Source organism: Hetaerina americana, unplaced genomic scaffold (assembly GCF_022747635.1).
Source record: "Hetaerina americana unplaced genomic scaffold, ioHetAmer1.1.p SCAF_52, whole genome shotgun sequence".
NCBI lineage: Eukaryota > Metazoa > Arthropoda > Insecta > Odonata > Calopterygidae > Hetaerina > Hetaerina americana.
This window is the reverse complement of record NW_027287117.1, coordinates 3,126,465-3,145,008: the sequence shown is the minus strand read 5'-3', so window position 1 is coordinate 3,145,008 and position 18,544 is coordinate 3,126,465. Positions and strand designations below refer to the sequence as shown.

General features: G+C 39.9%; 1 protein-coding gene across 4 annotated transcripts in view; it reads right to left on the bottom strand.

Annotated features, from left to right (window-relative positions):
• LOC139694679 (fap1 adhesin-like) overlaps positions 1-18,544 on the bottom strand; it is a 223,224-nt gene that overhangs the window by 23,031 nt on the left and 181,649 nt on the right. For all 4 annotated transcript variants that reach the window (XM_071593177.1, XM_071593175.1, XM_071593178.1 and 1 more), the window contains one exon: positions 402-508. In XM_071593177.1, the coding sequence (XP_071449278.1) occupies positions 402-508 (107 nt within the window). The remainder of the gene's footprint in view (positions 1-401; positions 509-18,544) is intronic.

Below are 18,544 nucleotides of genomic sequence, written 5' to 3'. Positions count from 1 at the left end.
TCTGGCCAGCCTTAATTTAATGAAACTTCAACGTGCGAAGGTCAATTTCATAAGTGAAGGAAAAATGTTACATGGCAGCGCTCCGTATTTTCAGATGAGGAAAGGAATACCAAACGTAATAGAACGGCTTGAATGTTAGAATGGTTTTCCTTTTTAGACAAAATATTTGGGCGATTATAATAGGCCATTAATGAAGGAAAGTTTTCATTTCAGTGCCAGTATTTCGTTATTTACCGAAAATTTTGGCTGCTAAAGCGTAGCAACAATGCTCACGGCGAATCAACCTACGAATCAAAGAAGGGTGCCCTAATTTAGAGCTCACCACTGCATAGTTAAGGACTCTCCAAGCGAACTTCGATAATCGAATTGGCCGTGAGACGTCGACTCGCTGGTTCACTCACCTGCGGTCCGACTTGCGGGATCTTGAAGGAGAGATGTTGGTCGTCTGCAGCGGTGTCTGGACCAACCCCGTTGGGAGCATGACCTCCGCCACCGACCCCGTCCGCTCCTGCGAACAACAGAAAATGGCACAGATCAATGCCATGCTACTGAACGAACCACTGACGTTAGGTTACGTCGAATCAGTTTTTCTTCATTATACGCCCTAAAACTTAGTTCGCTGAGCGTTGCGGTCTAGAACCGAATTGATGCCCAGCGTGGTAAACCGGCACCAGTGTTAAGTGATTGCGATAGATGAACGATTGGGAATGTCATTTCACGCCGCATAAGAAAGGAGAGCGGTGGAGTGGAAGAAGGGATTATCAATTAAGAACGGAGCGAAACTTGGGCTTTTGCCCGCTCTTAAGGAACCAACGAGAAGCTAAATCAAAAGTCTCACCCGAAGTGAAGCTTGCAACGTCTGAATGTGTCCTATAGCCTTTAGTTCCGCTAGACGATGTGCTTCTTTTGAATGCAGAGCGTCCTTGACGTGGGAAGCTGGCGTGATCACCGCTGAAACAAAACCTTACCAGTTCTCGGCACGAAACTCATATCCATCGCTGTTACCGGAAAGGCGGTTAGATTTTTTATAATGAGGCGTACAAGTACAGAATTCAGAGAGAAAATTTTTTGTAATATGCCGACCCAATTAGTCAGGTTGGCGTTCACCGGCTATCCAGAAGGTCGAGGGTTTGCCTCTGCCCGAGTATATCTAACAATCGCGATCAACTAAATTCTTCAAATTTTGCTAACGCTTTTAATGACCACAATTACCTGAAAACTTAGAACGAAAATTCATCATAATATAAAGTTCTCTGAAGTATAAAATGAAAGCAAGGAATACTCCAATCACCGTAAAGTTAAAATTTTTATAAACAACCCAGCAGAGGCCAGAAGAGATGATTTCCATGTCGTACAAATTGACCGCGTCACCGTGTAAACTTTAACCGGAATCGTACCTACCTCATGAATTTGTTAAACCAAACTACCGCTTCGTTATAGGATGGATACCTGCGCCTGATGTCTTACAAAATGACCCACGGATAAGAATTACGTGAGTCATAAGGACAAGGAGCAACCTACCTCCGGCTCAATCCAGCAGTGATTATTCGCCTAATGATCAGAGAGGCGGCTCCATGCAGGCATATTTATAGAAGGAGCTACCTTGCGAGGGCATCCTTGTAGCCACGAGGGAGCGCTCGAGATTTGGCCGAGCTAGGGGCGTCCCTCGTCGGCTGGCAGGGCTCGCCGCCGGTGGGAAGGGCGGCGTTTCCCAGGCTCCCATGGACTAAAACTGCATTGGAATGCTCGTGTCCTCGTCCATGCTACTACAGGCCTCGATTTGTTGGCGGATGCCGATTGCGTCACTGTCATCGCGGAGTTACTGCTCTTTGGCCCAACACCTGAGATGCAGCCAAAGACATCCGTTCACACCTAGCTGCCTGCTTTTGTGATCGGACAAAACTCCCTTTTTGTCTTTTCATCGGGACAAATCAGTGAGAATCATGGTTTTCATAGTTTTAATTCGTGATAATTGTTTCGAATCAATCGTATTCTAATCGACGGGTATAGTTAACCAATGAAATAGACTAGTTATGAACAACCGATGCAAGTGACCGTGATTCTTCTTGGAACATTTCCAATATCCTCGCTTGGCCTCGAGTGCTTTTGTAGCAAACACGTTTAATTGATGAGAGCATTGATAAACTTGTGTGCGTTACTAACTCGTGTATTTAAATCTCAGAGTGCGCAATTTTGGATTAACGATCGATGAATTTTTTTTTATCCTCGCGCGACATAATTTTTATCTAATTTGATAATGTAAAGATTGCGTTTTAACTTTAAGAATTTTTTCTGTCTTCTATTTTGAATCATTTCAATCAATCCATTGTAAATCGAAGACAATGTTATTGATTTTTATCTAAAAACTTTGGCTGGCACTTTAAGTCATGCTAATACTTAATGTAAGGTTATTAGCTCAATGGCGTGGGAACCTTATTTTCATTGAATGCTTTAACTGTTGGTCTCCTGTTGGCGCTCTTTGAATTTTTCATGGGACATATATATATGAACATTTCTATCCACTTAGTCTTCTCCATCCTTCTCCGCACCCACATTTCAAAAGCCTCCAAACTACGCCTCCTATCATCCTGCGTAGATTGGAGGGCTTTGACATATGAAAGTGGAGAAGGTGAGATGGACCGAAATGAAAAAAATGGAGGAAGTGCTAGGTATGACGGGGAAGGAGAGGGGATTGTTGGGAGAAATCCTATGGAGGCAGGAAAAATGGATGAAGGACAGATTGTTCAAGAGTGGGATGTTGGAGACTGTAATGGAGGGGAGAATGCGAGGCAAGCGAGTAAGGGGAAGGAATAGGATAGGCATGTAGGGTGGAATGAAGGGAGGAAGAAAGTATGCAGAATTGAAGAGGAGCTCTTTGCTGAATAAGATGATGGATTGTGTTTTGTTAGGAGAAACAAAATATTTATTTGGTGGTTGTGTCCACATAAAACCTACCTTAACCGGTAGATTACCGATAGTAATCATAATATGAACATTGAATTCGAGATTGACTCGCAAAGCTACGCTTATTGTAAGAGCAATATTAAGTTAAACCTCCTGGGCAGTGGGATGAAGATCAGTTTTAAATGAGAGAGTGGAGGATCTACGTAAATTGATGGATAGCCAAAATGAACTCGATACAATCGCTTTGACATTAATGGTCAATGAATTGGATTCAAGTGCCTTGGAATCAGTAAAATACCTTGGGTCTTTTTTGAATGACTTCCCGATATAACATGTTATACATTGATATATAAGGAATGGACGATGCATTTTGTTTCTTGATTTTCTTGAAAAAAAACAGAATTTGAATAATAGGTTTAAAAATTAAAATAATTGAATCCAGAATAACTAAATTGAATGAGCACTCTTATTTTTTTGCCGAGCTTGTAAAATAATTCCTACCACATCTTATGAGACATCGTATTTGTATCGCTGACGAAAGATGATGAACTGAATGGAAAGGTATTTGCGGGAGTTATTTGAGGTTCGTTTTAATCCGTTAACTCTTTTCATTTCATCTCAAAGATTCAAAAAATATTTTAAATATGTTAAACAATAAAAGTTGCATTTGGCATCAACGCATTCTTTTACAAAAACATATTTTTTGCGATCGATGCACGACGCATTCCCACTCACAGAAAGCTGTGATCTCACATTCAATGCCAGTTGAATACCATCACAGCGCGAATGTCCATTGGTGCAAATGGTGCTGGCTAAAGAATGCTACTTCGCGAATCTTTACAAAACATCTTTTTTTAAAATTTAATTTTGCACACAGTTACAAAATATCGTAAACAAATAACAAGAGCGTTATTGTAGAGTGAATTAAAGTAAGAAGTAATGCATTGAAAACAATCGGGCTTGAAAATTTACTTATTAAATTAAAAAAATAGGAAATTTAAAAGAAGAAATGCAAGTGATTCATACGATCCAAGACCTCGTTTTTCCCGTCAACACTGTGAATACTAATAGATGAAATACGAAAGCTTAGTCTAACTAGATTCCTATAACTATGCAACAATTTCAAAACATAATAATCATTCGCTTTGACCAGGATTCGAACCCGTATCCTTCCATGTCCGGCCTAGTGCTTTAGCCAGTTAAAAGCAACCGAAGCTTCCTGTTACGCTCCGAAAACCCGTCAGAGGCGAATGATTTTCACGCTTTTAAATAGTTGCATGTTAATACACATTAGCGATTGACTCCACCCTGTCCTTCACCCTGAAGACGATGGCAGAGTCAGCCTTCGAAACGTCGGTGTACTGCAACCTGACCCGGTGGGAAACCCGAAAGAACTTCTTGAATTAGTTAGGCATGTAAAAATCATTAGCCTTGGTCGGGATTCGAACCCGGACCCCTCAATACCTGGCCGAGTGCTTTAGCTAGTTAAGCTACAAGAAAAAAAAAATTAGGAAACCTATAATTTGGAAATCGGTGGTGTTGTTCATGAAAGGGCTTCGCATATGGACAAATATGGATGATAAGATACCTACTTTTTAACCATTGTAACTCCAAATATAAGGAAGCAATGCTTAAAAGCAGGAAATAATAGCACGAATAGCGTGCGTAAAGAATAGCACCTGAAGCGGACGGACACCCAACGTCCTGATTAATAAATTGCTCTGTTATTGAAGGATTGAAACTGGTTTCCAGTGCTACAATAAACTAAACAACGCGATCCGCAGCAGGGCTAGTGGGAAGGGAAAAATGAGCTCACCCCAAAGGAACAGAGCGCTGAGAGATGATCTAATTTGGGAGAGATGATCTAATTTGCTTTGCGATCGTGAATAATCGGAGAGAAAACGAATCGTTGTGATATTGTTCTTATTTCATTTGTCCCTCTTGTTTGGTCGTATTTGTATGACTTGTCAATCAAGCGTATCGATATTGCATGCGCCACTAGAGAGATGGTTTGAGTTTTGGCCTTGGGTTTCTTAAAATCATTGACTTGTAGTGTATTTCGGATCTTAGTTGCTCCAGAAGGGCGGCATAGAACTAATTAAGAAGCTAAAGAAAAAATAACACCCCTCAGTCATTTTGATTCTGCCTTTCTCTTGAGTTATCGCTTTAAAATAATTAGTATTTTAAGACTATGATAATCAGTATTTGTCGGATAATATTGGGCAATGAAGTCATTGTTATTCGCGAAAAAGCGCAAACAAATATTCACTGTGATTCATTCGCCATTGGTTTTTTTTAGCCTCAGGAAGGGCTAACTCGTTTAGCTCTAGTGCAAGCGTTCTAGGCTCTCTTTGCAAATAGTTCAATTCTCCCGGGCATCCCCGCCTAACTAAGCTGAGCAACTGCGCTGAGGATCACTCTTCAGGAAAGGGTGTGCCAGTGATGTCATATTTATTATTTGTTCGAAAGTTTAGAGTAAATAAAAATGATTTTAATCCTCTCCTTTGGCAATTAATGTTCTTATAAATGAGGGTTATCAACTTTTTGGAAATAATCTTATGTTTTTATACACGGAATCATTAAAAACGTGAAGTATTTATTAAAAAGTTTTGAAAGATAAATCCGTTTTGCCTCGCACTTTAGAAGTAAGTGGAATCTGCAGTTGGGCCGAAGCGAGTGAGTCAGTGCAAAAACCCTTTCACATTGAACTCCCTCTCCTCGCATGCCACACGCCTCTCGTCTGCTTGCCCCCCCCCAAGGAAATAGCACCCCACGAATAAAATAAAGTATTTCCTCTATACCGCGGTCCGACGAATGAAATCCCTTAACATCGTCATTTCGGCTGGCAAGACATGTCGCAGATATTCTGAATACATGTTACTTCGCTACCACGCCAGTAATTTTCATTTTTATTTACAGAGGTCAAAAGAAGAGAGGATTTTGGGATCCGAATGAATGCACCAAGGGACCTCGGCAAGATCGCTTGTATGTATGTCTTTTACGGAGAGAGAATGTTTTTCGTCAATTTGACCTCAGTGGAAAATAACGTGAGGTATCATATCTTATGTAGGACGTTCAATTGAAGTCAATCAAGCCATCATTGCAAGGCAATGGAAAGACTTGGCGGCAAACGATTCGCTGTATGATGGTGGATATATTTAGGAAACACTGTTGGTGAATTCATTCCCACTCGCATTACTTGGTTAACTAATTACCATTGGTTCACTGGTACTTATCGCAGTCCCTCACTTCAGTTGTACTATGAATTTATATCTTGTGCATGTTATTTCTAAGCCGACGATGGTCCAAGATCAATTTAAAAAATTAAGATTAATGGATTTGTCTTATTTTTTTGTCCGCTCGAATATTTCGAAAAAATTACCTTACCTTAGAAATTTGAATGTTAGTGTGACAGTAATTGCAAATATCACTGTCAAGTATCACCGTTAATAAGATATTTATGCAAACCGTTATCTGTAACCATTTCCAAGCAAATATGATGATTATATTTCACGATTGCAGAGCGTTTGTTTTCAGCGCGATCTTATTCGGACAATAAGGCAATACCAAAGCTCATATCAAGTCACCATTGAAAGTTTTACAGTCGGAAGATGATGCTATTCTATGCGTGTCAGAAATTGCATTTATTCTGTCGTTGGAACGCTAAAATTACTCTTAAAATCTCTATTCCCGTAATACGATTGGACATTAACGGCAAAAAACGATATAGCCGCTCGTAGCCTAAATTTAACTAAAAATGAAAACACGTCGGGGCATCCTTTGGAAGATGTGCTATGAAGTCATAGCTTTTAAGTTACTCTGACGCACACCTTCATGCCGTGAAGTAAAATTGCTTGCAATTCAATTAAAATAATTCCGCTAATAGATATAGTGATGAGGGGTTCATTGGATTAAATCGGTACTTATAAAATTTAAAAAATCATATCACAGTGAATATTGAAAAAATCATATTTTTCATTATCTTTTCGAAATCTATATGGATCTTTCTCAACCGTAAATCAGTCAAAAAAGCGCGGGAAAAGTGACTTAATGTAACTTACATCTTGTTTCTCATTTGGCAAACTCGAAAAAGGTATGGTGACAGTTATTATTCACTATAATTTAGAAGTCATTAGTATGAAACTCCCCAATGAACTATTAATTTCCTAAATCACCTATTAATTTCCTATTTCATTCGTTTATTCATATTTGATTTTAGAGATATATATTAATTTACTCGCAAACTTACACATTCATTCGACAATAGCTTAATTTTTCAGAGTTCACACACCAGCAAATATTTTTTGCTTGGTATTTCGTAATCGTGGGAATAAACATGCGTCAGTTGAGTTTGGATTAACTGGCATTTATAGTAGATTCTAATGCATCCACGCTAGTTTCGGGCGAGGTGAAGTTGGATGGAGTTAGTGTGGAAATGGTTCGATATCGATGGATAGATGCCACGCAAGCCTCGCAATAAATTAATTTAATTAATTTATCGCGAGGATTGTGTGGCATATACATTAAATATAAAAATGGAAACTGATTCTTTAGTTCAGAGCTCGTGTCTATGTTCATGTATTTTACAAGTTGTCAATTTCAAACGCGACAGGTTTCCCTCGATATTTTATAAATCCCATAAGTTAAAGCGAAATTATTTTCCATGCAGTTTCACAGTTCACGATAAGAAAAAAGTGGACAAAACTTAAGTTGTTGTGAGTCTTGTTAAAGAATAGTAGTTAACTCTTTAAGTCGAATGTTCCACCGAGCTAAGAAAATAGTGTTTCTAGACCGAAAGCGAAATAGCGAAAAGTCTTCATGGGGTAATACGGCGCGGGAGAGAGAGCGCCAGAGGTAAGATTTATGCCTTATAAATTGCAAACATTATCAAATATTTATTTGTTATCTAATGATGCATATATATTGCATAACACCTATTTATTTCATCTTATACCATTTTTCGAGTTTTACACACGTTACCAAGTGATATGCAACGCTATATAAAACACAAATATACATATTTCGGAACAGAAATTACACCGATTTATTATTTGGAGCTTAGAAATGAATAGCTTTTTTCAAAAGTCGGGAAATCGTTTGACCTTTTGATGAAGAACAGTCAGCGTAGGAGTGAGGGGAAGTGTCTCCCTTCATTTTATTATTTGTAGTTGATACCACTGATCGATCATCCACCCTTTTTTCTGACTCTCGCATCTCATATCGGATTGAGAATTGAAAAAAATAATAAGAATTATAAAAATAAAAGAATTATTCTCACTGCTGGACTTTATCCGTCTAACTGGGGAAATTGTACTTGTTATATTAAATCTATATTGAAAAGTGAATGTTTATATCTCGCAAAATATTTCCTGTCACAGATCCCTAATTTGCAACATCTATGGAGTAATTTAATTTTACTACATTTGCGGTAGTCTTATTATTTCAAAAATATATTTGAAAATGGTTTAATTAATTTATTTGTTCAAATATTGATTCAAGACTAAATTAATATTTCTTATTTGCTCTATATATTATTTTACTGTACGGTTATTTAGATAGGATTTGTAATACTAAGTCCATCTAATGTAAATAACAATGATAATATTCACTGCAACGGATTATTGAGTAAATTATTACGCATGAAATCGTGGAATGTTTCATGTTGAAACAAAGTCGCATTGGAATTCCAGGAAAATAAAGCAAATCGTTTAAGGATTGCTTTTGAAGGAATTTTTACCTTCTACTTATTTAGCTTTTGGTGCTTTAATTTCAAGGGATTGCTGTAGGCTAATTCACGAAGAATTTATAACGTAGCTGGAAGTGTTGCTAAAATATGCTTTTTCCTGCAATTAAGAGTGAAAGTGCAATTTGAAGAATGGCTTCTTGAATATTTCTATTGACGCATGGCCCCATTGTCACTATTAGCCGTATGCTCAATTAATTGTTTGGGCCTTGGGGAAATTCAGGCGATTATGATGTCCAATCACCACTTTCAAATGACTCGTGAATCTTCTAATTTATGCTCACGTAGATATGCTTCGAAAATTGATTTGTATTGAAATAAATAAGATTATATGTTTAATCAGAGTTATCTTAATTCCAAAGACACTAATTTCGTATACTTTTACCAAATAATTTTGCTTTCATCTTGCTTTCAAATCATATACGAGATAAAAAAAGGGAGTGAAAATGAAATAAATGATTTTTATTGGATAATTCAACATTCCCTTTGTCCAATGTAATTTTAAACCAAGTATATTTAAGTTACGCTGAATTTTCCATGAAAATTGCAGTGAAATTTGAGCTTTTCTATCGGTTGCGATCTACACTACAGCCAATACTCCCTACTCCCGTAAATTGTTTTTACAAATTAAAATCATAAGAATGCATATTAAATGACAAATGATGGTAAGATATTTTTCTTAGGTTCATAAAAACCAGTGGATCCCCATAGATTCACAAAATATTTGCTGGCTCTTTTTGATTAATATTTTAATATGCTGGAGCACGCTCTAGCTTTTCGAACTATTTTTTTCAATGGAAGTGGCAAAAGCAATCTGGATTACTGTTTAATGGCATATTTCGTTGCTTCATACCTCCGCCGAGTCTTCCCATGCGGCCTCGATCGTTCTCATACTCCACGCTTGACCTCCTCCGTTTCGGCAAGTAAGTCGGCACTCCAGGTGGTGGGGGTGCTCCGATGCACGGTATCCATCCAACTCGTCTCGCCATAACGCTTGTAGCTTAATGATATGACACCGAAATTGCTATATTTCAGTTCCTTGTTTAGGGGTGGAAATATCCCCTGATTGAAACGAAGCCGTTCAGGAAGAATGTCACTTTCTTTTACACTACCTTTGGGAATCCGGTCGATCACCAGTTATTGGGTTTTCGAAAAAAAATGGTGCTGCCTCAGAATAATTTCCCTATTGATTCCACCTATTCGAAGCTCTCGTGGAATGGAGGTCTCCTTCTAAATCCAACCGATGAACAAACCTCTAGTCACAGGCACGCGTGCCCTGGGTGTTTCCAGAATAATGATTTCACAAACGGCCCAGCAAACTCTGTGGCACTGATATGCACCCTTAGGTATCACTTTCCGTCGCTTGCTTCTATGCGTAATCCCAGGGGCCTCCTTGATTCGAATTCCTTTCCTTGGTCCCTTCTTCTGGGGGACGTCAACAGGTTGTTTGCTTACGCGGGTTTTTCCTTAATAATTCAAATTAATCTATCGGGAAGAGTTGTTGAAAAAAATTGGGTATTGATGGATAATGAAAAGTTTCACTTGATATTTTCTCGCTCGAGAGGAAAAGGGTGGGAACTTGTGTTATGAAAAAAAAGTTTCAAGCCCTATAAAAGTCCTTCCCGCCTTCAGTCAACTTCGGCAACAGGTCCATCCTAGGGCGCCACGGCCCGTGGACTGAGGCCACTCATTCTCTCTCCGGGAGGCGCGAGGGCGGGGATTTCGAAGCGGGTTTTCCCCGCACTCTTCCCACACCACCTTCCCCTCCCGATGGCGCTAGGGGTTTTTAAAGTGTTTCTGGGGAAGGAGGGTGTGTGGCATGGGGATTGGTGGTGGAGGGGTGGAGAAAGGGAGCTCTCCGGGTGGGAGGTGTAGGGAGATGCCAACCCACTTGCTTGTAAGCGAAAATAAACTTTCCCGGAGGTGAGCGAAGGGGAACCGGAGGGAGAGAGGGGGTGACTCCGGGGGGAATGGGTGGGGACGCTTTGTGGACAAAAGGAAGGAAGCGAGGAGGAGGGGTCTTGGTACACCTCTGATATCCCCCGACCACATAAATCCTGCGACGTCCCCTTCCCTTCATACCCTCCCCCTACCCTTTTATCAGCGATCAAAATTTTCAACTCTCCTGATCAATTTTTTCTTGAGGAATTATACTCTTGAAGTTTCTATTTTCACTATCGGTGTACCATGATATTTTCTTTTAATATTGTCTGAAAGGTATCATGAAACGATGTGACTTTGATCCTTACCAAGTACTAGTTTTTTTCCTGGCAAATTTCCACAAATGAAATACATTAAATTTGGCTTCGTTTTCTAGTCACGGCTAATATATTGCTTCATTTGCGTGTTTCCCTTTGTTGGTCCAAGGTGAAGAAGCTCTCCTTCATAGATGATGTAATTCCAAACATCCCTTACTTCAACGCATTTGTTACACTCGTAAATGATATTTCGAATGATAATGAAATTTAACCTCACAGTAACGAAAGTAAAGCCAAAAAACAAGTTTAACTGGCAGATCTTAACGGTATACCATTAAATAAAAGAATCGGCGCTGTTTCAATGTATGTGTCGAACTCACTTCACAGATATCCTCAAGTTGGGTGGGTCCTCTTTGTGCCAAGGAGACTGCATGGACCACAACAAAGAAGCGACATGCCATTCCAGCGTTGAAATCTTTCTCGATCTCTGATAAAACTTGACACCTTGATGGAATCGAAGTCTTGGAATGGATGAGATGATTTTGAAGTCTGTGAGAGCTTGTGATAATTTTCGGTGATCGTCCGAAACTTTCCTCTTATCGACAGACTCCTGGACTGCGATGACAACCTCCTCCTCCAACCTCGACAACCTCCGGGTGTCGCAATTATTTAAGTGATCGCTTTGAAAGTAAAAAAAGGCTATAAATGTCTCCTATGTTTTTAATATTGATTTAGGAGGCTAATATCAGTAAGTATATAGAATGAATACGTTTTTGGTTTGCTGGCGCCGTTTCGCACTGAGAAATTTGCACTTTTGCATCGTAATATTGGCAAATCATGCATTGGTCTCAATTTTCGCTGAAGTACAAATATTCCTGACGGTATCACGTCAGCGAATTACCCTTTAATTACCCTTTAAGCTGACAGGATTTTTGTTTGTTTTGAAACTTTAATATTTATTCACATTAATTCGAACATTATACAATTCTCTTTTGGAGAGACATATACAATTATTAGGTACTTAGGTTTTCTTCATTTTATCACCATAAGAATAAACCGATCGGACGTAGAGCGTTTATTGATTTCGTTGCTTTTTCAAAACTTTATCAACATCTTCTCTCACTCTTATTTTTAATATGTCAAACGGAAACAAAGGGCATCGTTTTTTTGTCTTCATGGCGTAATTATAAGCAATTGTCTTCTTTTTTAGGTCCATATGCCTGTGTAAAATGACCATCCGCCGATTACGCAATCCGTCCATTTTATTAATTTCTAGTTTTTGCCTTCGTGTGGCCTGCTGCTAGAAAAATAAAGCATAATAATGTTCTAGCGATCCACATAAATAAACCACATTTAATTTCAATCTCGTAATACAAGGTATCGTATTTTCCCATCGATAACGCGCATCCAGAACTTAGTGGTTATCATGAATTTGTATAGATGCCGCGCGACTAGGGCTTCATAGTTATCTTGAACGTGTATAGAGGCCGCGCATCTGTATATACATACGCGTAAAAATTATATATAATGTGTGCCAAAATACGTCATGTTGGGATTTTTTCGATTTTCATTACATAACGCACATCGTCATTTTTTCGATCATTTGAACAATTTTGTGTCGATGAGGCGCGCGTTATCGATGGGTAAATACGGTTCTTTATTTTTCAACTCCATTTCCACCATTTGGACAACATTTGGGGAGAGATATTGGGGGTCGTTCGTCCTTTGCGTGACCATCTTGTCTTTATTTATCATTCGGTAGCATTCGATAACTTCCCCAATCGCTCGAGTGTTAGCAATCGCCCGCCTACCCCTGCCCATCCATTCCCTTCTCCCACTCCTCCCGCGGCAGGGCGCAAGTGGCGACAATCCTCGCTGGCTGGTGGCTGTGCGCCAGGAATATGAGCGAGTGGAATTTCAAAACTCGCACCAATACTCTGATTTTGGTGAATCACTCGCCGAGGGATGCAGCAGCGGACGTGGTATGAGCCTCGAGAACCACTTTAACGCTCGATTTGGCCGGATAGTTGATGGAGTGGCGTTTCTTCAGTCTAGCTTTGCAGTCTTCCGAATCTTGTTCTTCAACGCTATATATTCAAAAGAATAGCGTCGCGCGGTAAGGTTTGGGGAGATGCTGGATGCTTTTATTTCCAGTTTGAAAATGAGATTTTTGTCGTGTTAGGAAATCCCCGAAGTTGAAATCGCTTCAATTCCATCTCAACGGTAGAGTGCAGCCCATTATTCCCCGCGTCTACCGTCTTTTCATTATCCAGCGGCTTTTATGCATGAGCGTAATTCATGGACGATTGATGTGTCTAATCACGAAATCAATTTGGTAATTTTTTTATTTAAAACTTTTCCTTAAATTAGAGGCTAATTTTAGATCAAATATTTTTTTAAAAGCAGTTGGAATAAAGTTGGGATTTCATAATATGAAATTACAGAATTAAGGTTGAAAATTGTCATGGTGTAAAAATGTAAGGTGTAAAATTGAAAATTTCCACTAAGGCCTCGTAATTATTTGTTTGATAGAAGATAAAATGGACAGAAAATATTTATCAGATCTGGTAAGATATCTCAGGTGCATATATTTTTATTTGTCGAAATAATTGATACCGAGAAAAGTTCTGTTAATGCATAGAGTGGAATATAAAGTTAATTTGCGAAATACATCATATCTTCATATCGAGTTATTTCCTCGGTTGAAGCCATGGATGACCCTGCGTAGATGTTAGCCAAATCTCAGAGAAAAATCATGCCAAAACGTCGGTGATTGCAAAAACGCTGAGTTTTTCAATCTGCATTTTTTATTTTCATCATTTTATTGGAGAGTTTAAGGAACCATTTCTCCTACATCGCGCAAAATAATCTGAACTCTCCTTAAAATGTTCCCAACTATGAACATCTTAACATTTTTATGGCGAATTTCGAATTTTGCACTCTGACCTATCATTTTATTTCCATTTTCGTTAAGTGTCCATTCTTCTTTCTTCCCCTCTTTTATCATGTTTCTCATAATTCGTAATTATTGGTTGTGTGCCAAATTGCTTGATTATCTTTTCAACTTTGACCTTCTATCATGCATTAATTCTCACTTTGCCTGTAGAATCACTTTCAATCTTGCGTCTTTGACTTGAAGCATTGTCGGAAGAGAATTGGCGTACCACACACGACGACTTTAGTAACGACGAATGCTATTAGTTCTGTCCTTTCGTTTAATGTTTTAAAACGGAAGTCAAATATTATTATACTTTTTAATGGACATTTTAATTAATTTTTTTGAGAGAATTAAAACTTCTGTGCATCTTAAACACCCATTGTCATTGGTATTCTGATCTTGAAAAAGTTCTTCGTCAATCGATTAGTCATTTAGTACGACGGACAACAAATGCGGGTACCTATTTTGATATTTAAGTCGTAGTCTCTCAATTCGTATTGCTATATAAAAGAAATGCTTTTATATTGGAGATATAAATCAATGTGCGGTGCAATTTTTCAAATGAATCAATTGAAAGGATTCGAACTGAATATCCTCTTTTTAAATATTACCCCACAAATCCTTTAACTTTATCTATAGCACTAAATACTCCCGTTCGCATTTTTCCTTAGTCCTGGAGTCTGAGGGACAGTCTGCCATCAGATTTGTCGATGACCCAAAATTACATCTTTATTAGTGAATACGAGGTCTGATCAGCAAGTACAGGACTGGCTGAATTATGTTTGTATTAAAAACACGAACATTTATACAAAAATATCATCTTCCAGGGGATACCCCCCCCCTCGCTATTTCCACACTTCTCCAAACGGCATACTCTCCTACTGCTGAAAGAATGTGGAAAACGTATTTTCCGGACTCTCGTTTAGTTTCTCCACCGATTTTACTTCTGTCTCACATTTTTGCCCCTTGAGGGGGAGACTTGAGCCTGGGAAAGAGGAGAAAAGTCAGAAGGGGCCAAATCAGCAAGGTGCGAGGGCTAGGGAAGTATAAGTGTGCCATTATTTTTGCGAATTTGTCAAACAAAAAGTCCTGCATAAGCAGCAGCGTTATCGTGGATCAAAATCCATTCACTTCTTCCCCCCCCTCTCCCCCCTTTCTCCGAATCTCCACCATCTCTTTCTTCGGGAACTCTCTCGTACCCTTTTCTCACACCTTCACGGTAACGATACAAAATGTCTTGCTCTCTCCAGCCATTCTCGGACGGTTAATCGACAATTTGACGCACAAGTTCTTTCACTCGAGTAACAACATAATCTTCATCAGTCGATATTTACGGTCGTACTGGAACGAGGGTCGTCTTTGATTCATTCCTATCCCATCTCGAATCTTTAAAACCATTTATGGCCTCAATGAACGATTTCAAACATCGTGGCCAAAAGCAGTCTGTGCCATTTTAAAAGATTTTGTGAACGATTTGCCCAACTTCACACCGAATATAAACGTTCCTCTACAGTCCATCTCATCTCAAAACCGCCGAAGGTGAAATGATGCTTTTAGGGGAAAATATCTAACTCGTCGACGAGTCGACGCGATGGAAATCCAAAAGGGCGAAATCACTCTTTAGACTCTCTCCTGAAAAACGCCCTTCGAACACACGACGAATCGGTGACTGGTTGCTGCGCGATGCAAATAGACGCGGAACTTTTTGATTGGACCTCGGATTATGCCACAGCCGTTTTTTCGGCACGACACAACATTTTTCGAGTTTATTGAAGGAAGAGTTTTCAATGGATTAATTCCTCGTTTTTTTGACACAGAAAATTTTCAGAAAACTTGGATCATGATTTTTCGCGAATCGACAGTAGTGGTTCATCGATAAGAGGGTGGAAAATACGATTGATAATTGCTTAGGGAAAGATCTGTTTTGGTCCGCGGGAAGTGTACGCGTGATTCCATTGCGGCTATAAAATAGTACTCATTGAAAGAAATCCAGAATGTGGTCAGTTCTATATTTGTTCGGGTACATATTTCGAGGAATGATTCGACAGAGTCCTGTGGGTACGATCATTCAACGTAGTGCAGAAGGCGGGAGAGGACTGGCGGAAAAGACGACTTATCCGAACTTACTCGTGTGTCTCAGACAGCACAAGTGTGGACAGGAATGGAGAGTTTCCCATTATCATTGGGTTTTATTCACTGTCTTGCCAGCGGGGCTTAAATATGTGCTTAGCCCCTGGATTCATCGAAAATCTATCTTGACCGTTAGACTTCTGGTCACAGGGTTTAAATATAGTACGCCATGCCTGGGCTCGAGGCATTAAAGTTTGCATCGTCGCCTGATGACCGAAACGGTTGATTGCCCTCCTCCCCGATCTTCCGAGATGTCCTTCTCATTAAGCTTTTATTTCCATCCGGCCAATGCGACCCCGCTTTCCTCCCGATTTGTCTTCTGGCTCTTCGATTACTTTCCCGCTACACCTCATAAAAAATATCCCGGATCCTATAAGTGTCCTCCCCGCTGCTCCCTCACTACCGTCGCCGGCCGAGTGAATCGAAGCGGGTCCCCCCCCCCCCCGTGTCACCACCGCTCCTCGGCGCAGCCTCCCTCCGCCTCGGAATCCCACTCCCGTGGATCCCGCGACGAGGGTGGGGGTGATAGCAAGAGAGGTGCGCGAACGGGAACGTGCCTTCAAAGAGCCGAACACTGACTGCGGCTCATTAGTATTTCAGACTCGGTGTGGTTGTGGAGGACCTGTTGGGATGATTCGAAACTTTGGGCAGAGATTTGAGCCATTTCGGCAAGGTGCGATTTAATACGATGAGATTACGAACCGAGATAGGACTGCTCAATATCTAAAGATGACAAGGGAAGTTATTAGGTTCACTTTACGGCGTCAGTTTTGAAATCGCCGTGTTCCAATTCATGTCCACAATCTTCCACCACCGTCCTTTGATTCCGCACTAAGAGTGCCAAACAGTTGTAAATAGACGTAAAGAAATGAGACTCCAGAAAATAGAGTACCATATTATTATAGTTCAATCTGGTTCCGTGTCTCCGTTTTATGATTACCCTCCACCGCGAGAGCTTGCTTCCTTTAATTTCCGCATTTTGAAGATTTAATATATTACAATCGTGGACCATGTTATTCAGTAAGCACGGCCAATTAATAAGCAGAACTGATCTCGTATTCCTCGTGCAGTGAATGGTTTTTTTTACACGATAATGATTGAAAAAGAACAACCACTCTGAGCATCTAAATACGCCCTAAAGTCCCATTCGTCTCGTATCGTTTCGGCTTCAGTCATGGTCATCCATCTCGGGCTAGGACCGAAAGACGAAGTCAAGGAATTCCCTAATTAGTTAAATGTGTATTATTTCACGTGAATGCCAATTACTTCCAGCGCTTCTAATTGCTCGGTGCTTCACTCTCTGACTCTACACTCAGACTTATGAATAGCTTTTATGCAATACGCCGTTCATCTAGTTAAATGTCATCTTCTGCAATTCTCAACTCCAACTTGAAAGTCTGCGGTTATGCATTCATATTATTCTTAAAATTTGGAATATTTAAAGAGATATGGATACATCAAATACATACGGATTTCATGATCTTAAGACCTTAGCCAATGACCTTAGCTGTCGGTTGCCTACCATAAAAAAACTAAAAACTACGGATTTCATCGTGCAGTTTACAAACCTGTGATCGGGGAAATATCTTTTTAATTCGACCGACGGCCACTTTGGATGCGTTAGAAAACAGTTCACGTTAAGTCACGTCCCATTATGATTTCCAATTCGTGACAATGATGTGGATTGTTATTATTCCAAATTCGGAAAATGGAATTGATCTGATGTTCGCTAACTTTGTGGGGGGTAGGCAGACAGCCGCAAACAGCAACCAGATCCCCATCTTCCCTCAACTTGGTGAATTCGTGGCTCTGTCGTGGTGGTAATGAACGAGACGACCTCAGCAATTACAGTCTAATGGCTAGAAAGATACAAGGTTCAATCGGTTTTAGGAGTGCCTATCCCTCCACATTTAAAAGATCAAATCGTATTCCTATGAACCTGAAAATATGAACGGTTAATGCAAATTGACGGCGACTAACAATAGGTTTGGTATTCGTGATTACGCTTAAGATGAATCCAAACATTGAGAGATCCTGCGTTCTTCTCTCGGGATTACAGGCGAAGCATTCATTAATTTCCAACGTGTTGAAATAACGTGTCACCCTCGAGAACGCTGCGATAGGGCGTTGCCTTCACCGCCTGGTTCTGATAACCATCTTAGGGAGTTGATAATGTTAGAAACTCCTAAAAAGCGAACCATGGCCTAAGAAAATTAACGATTCTCTTGGAAATACATATCTCTCGCCGCTATCTCCTATGTCTCGCGATATCTGTAGCATGGATTTGGGCTGAGGATCCGCGATACTATTGGTATTGTGCACAAAGTTGAAAGTGTTATGAAGTACAAAATAAATGCGTCGTCTTAGGCATAAGCTTATGGAATATACACAACATAATCGAAATGATAGAAGTAACTTTGTGATTTCACACGAACTTTATTAAAATATTGACATTAGTTTCGACGTTGAACGCCATCATCAGGTAGTTCCTTCAGAAGACATCCTACTTCAGGGAGTTTATACCTCTACCCTCACTCACCATTTCCCTCTGACTCCACTCTACCTCATCCCTCAAGGTATACAGGGTCGCACCCAAAAGTGGTAGGACTGATTTTCTCTGGCGCGAACGGA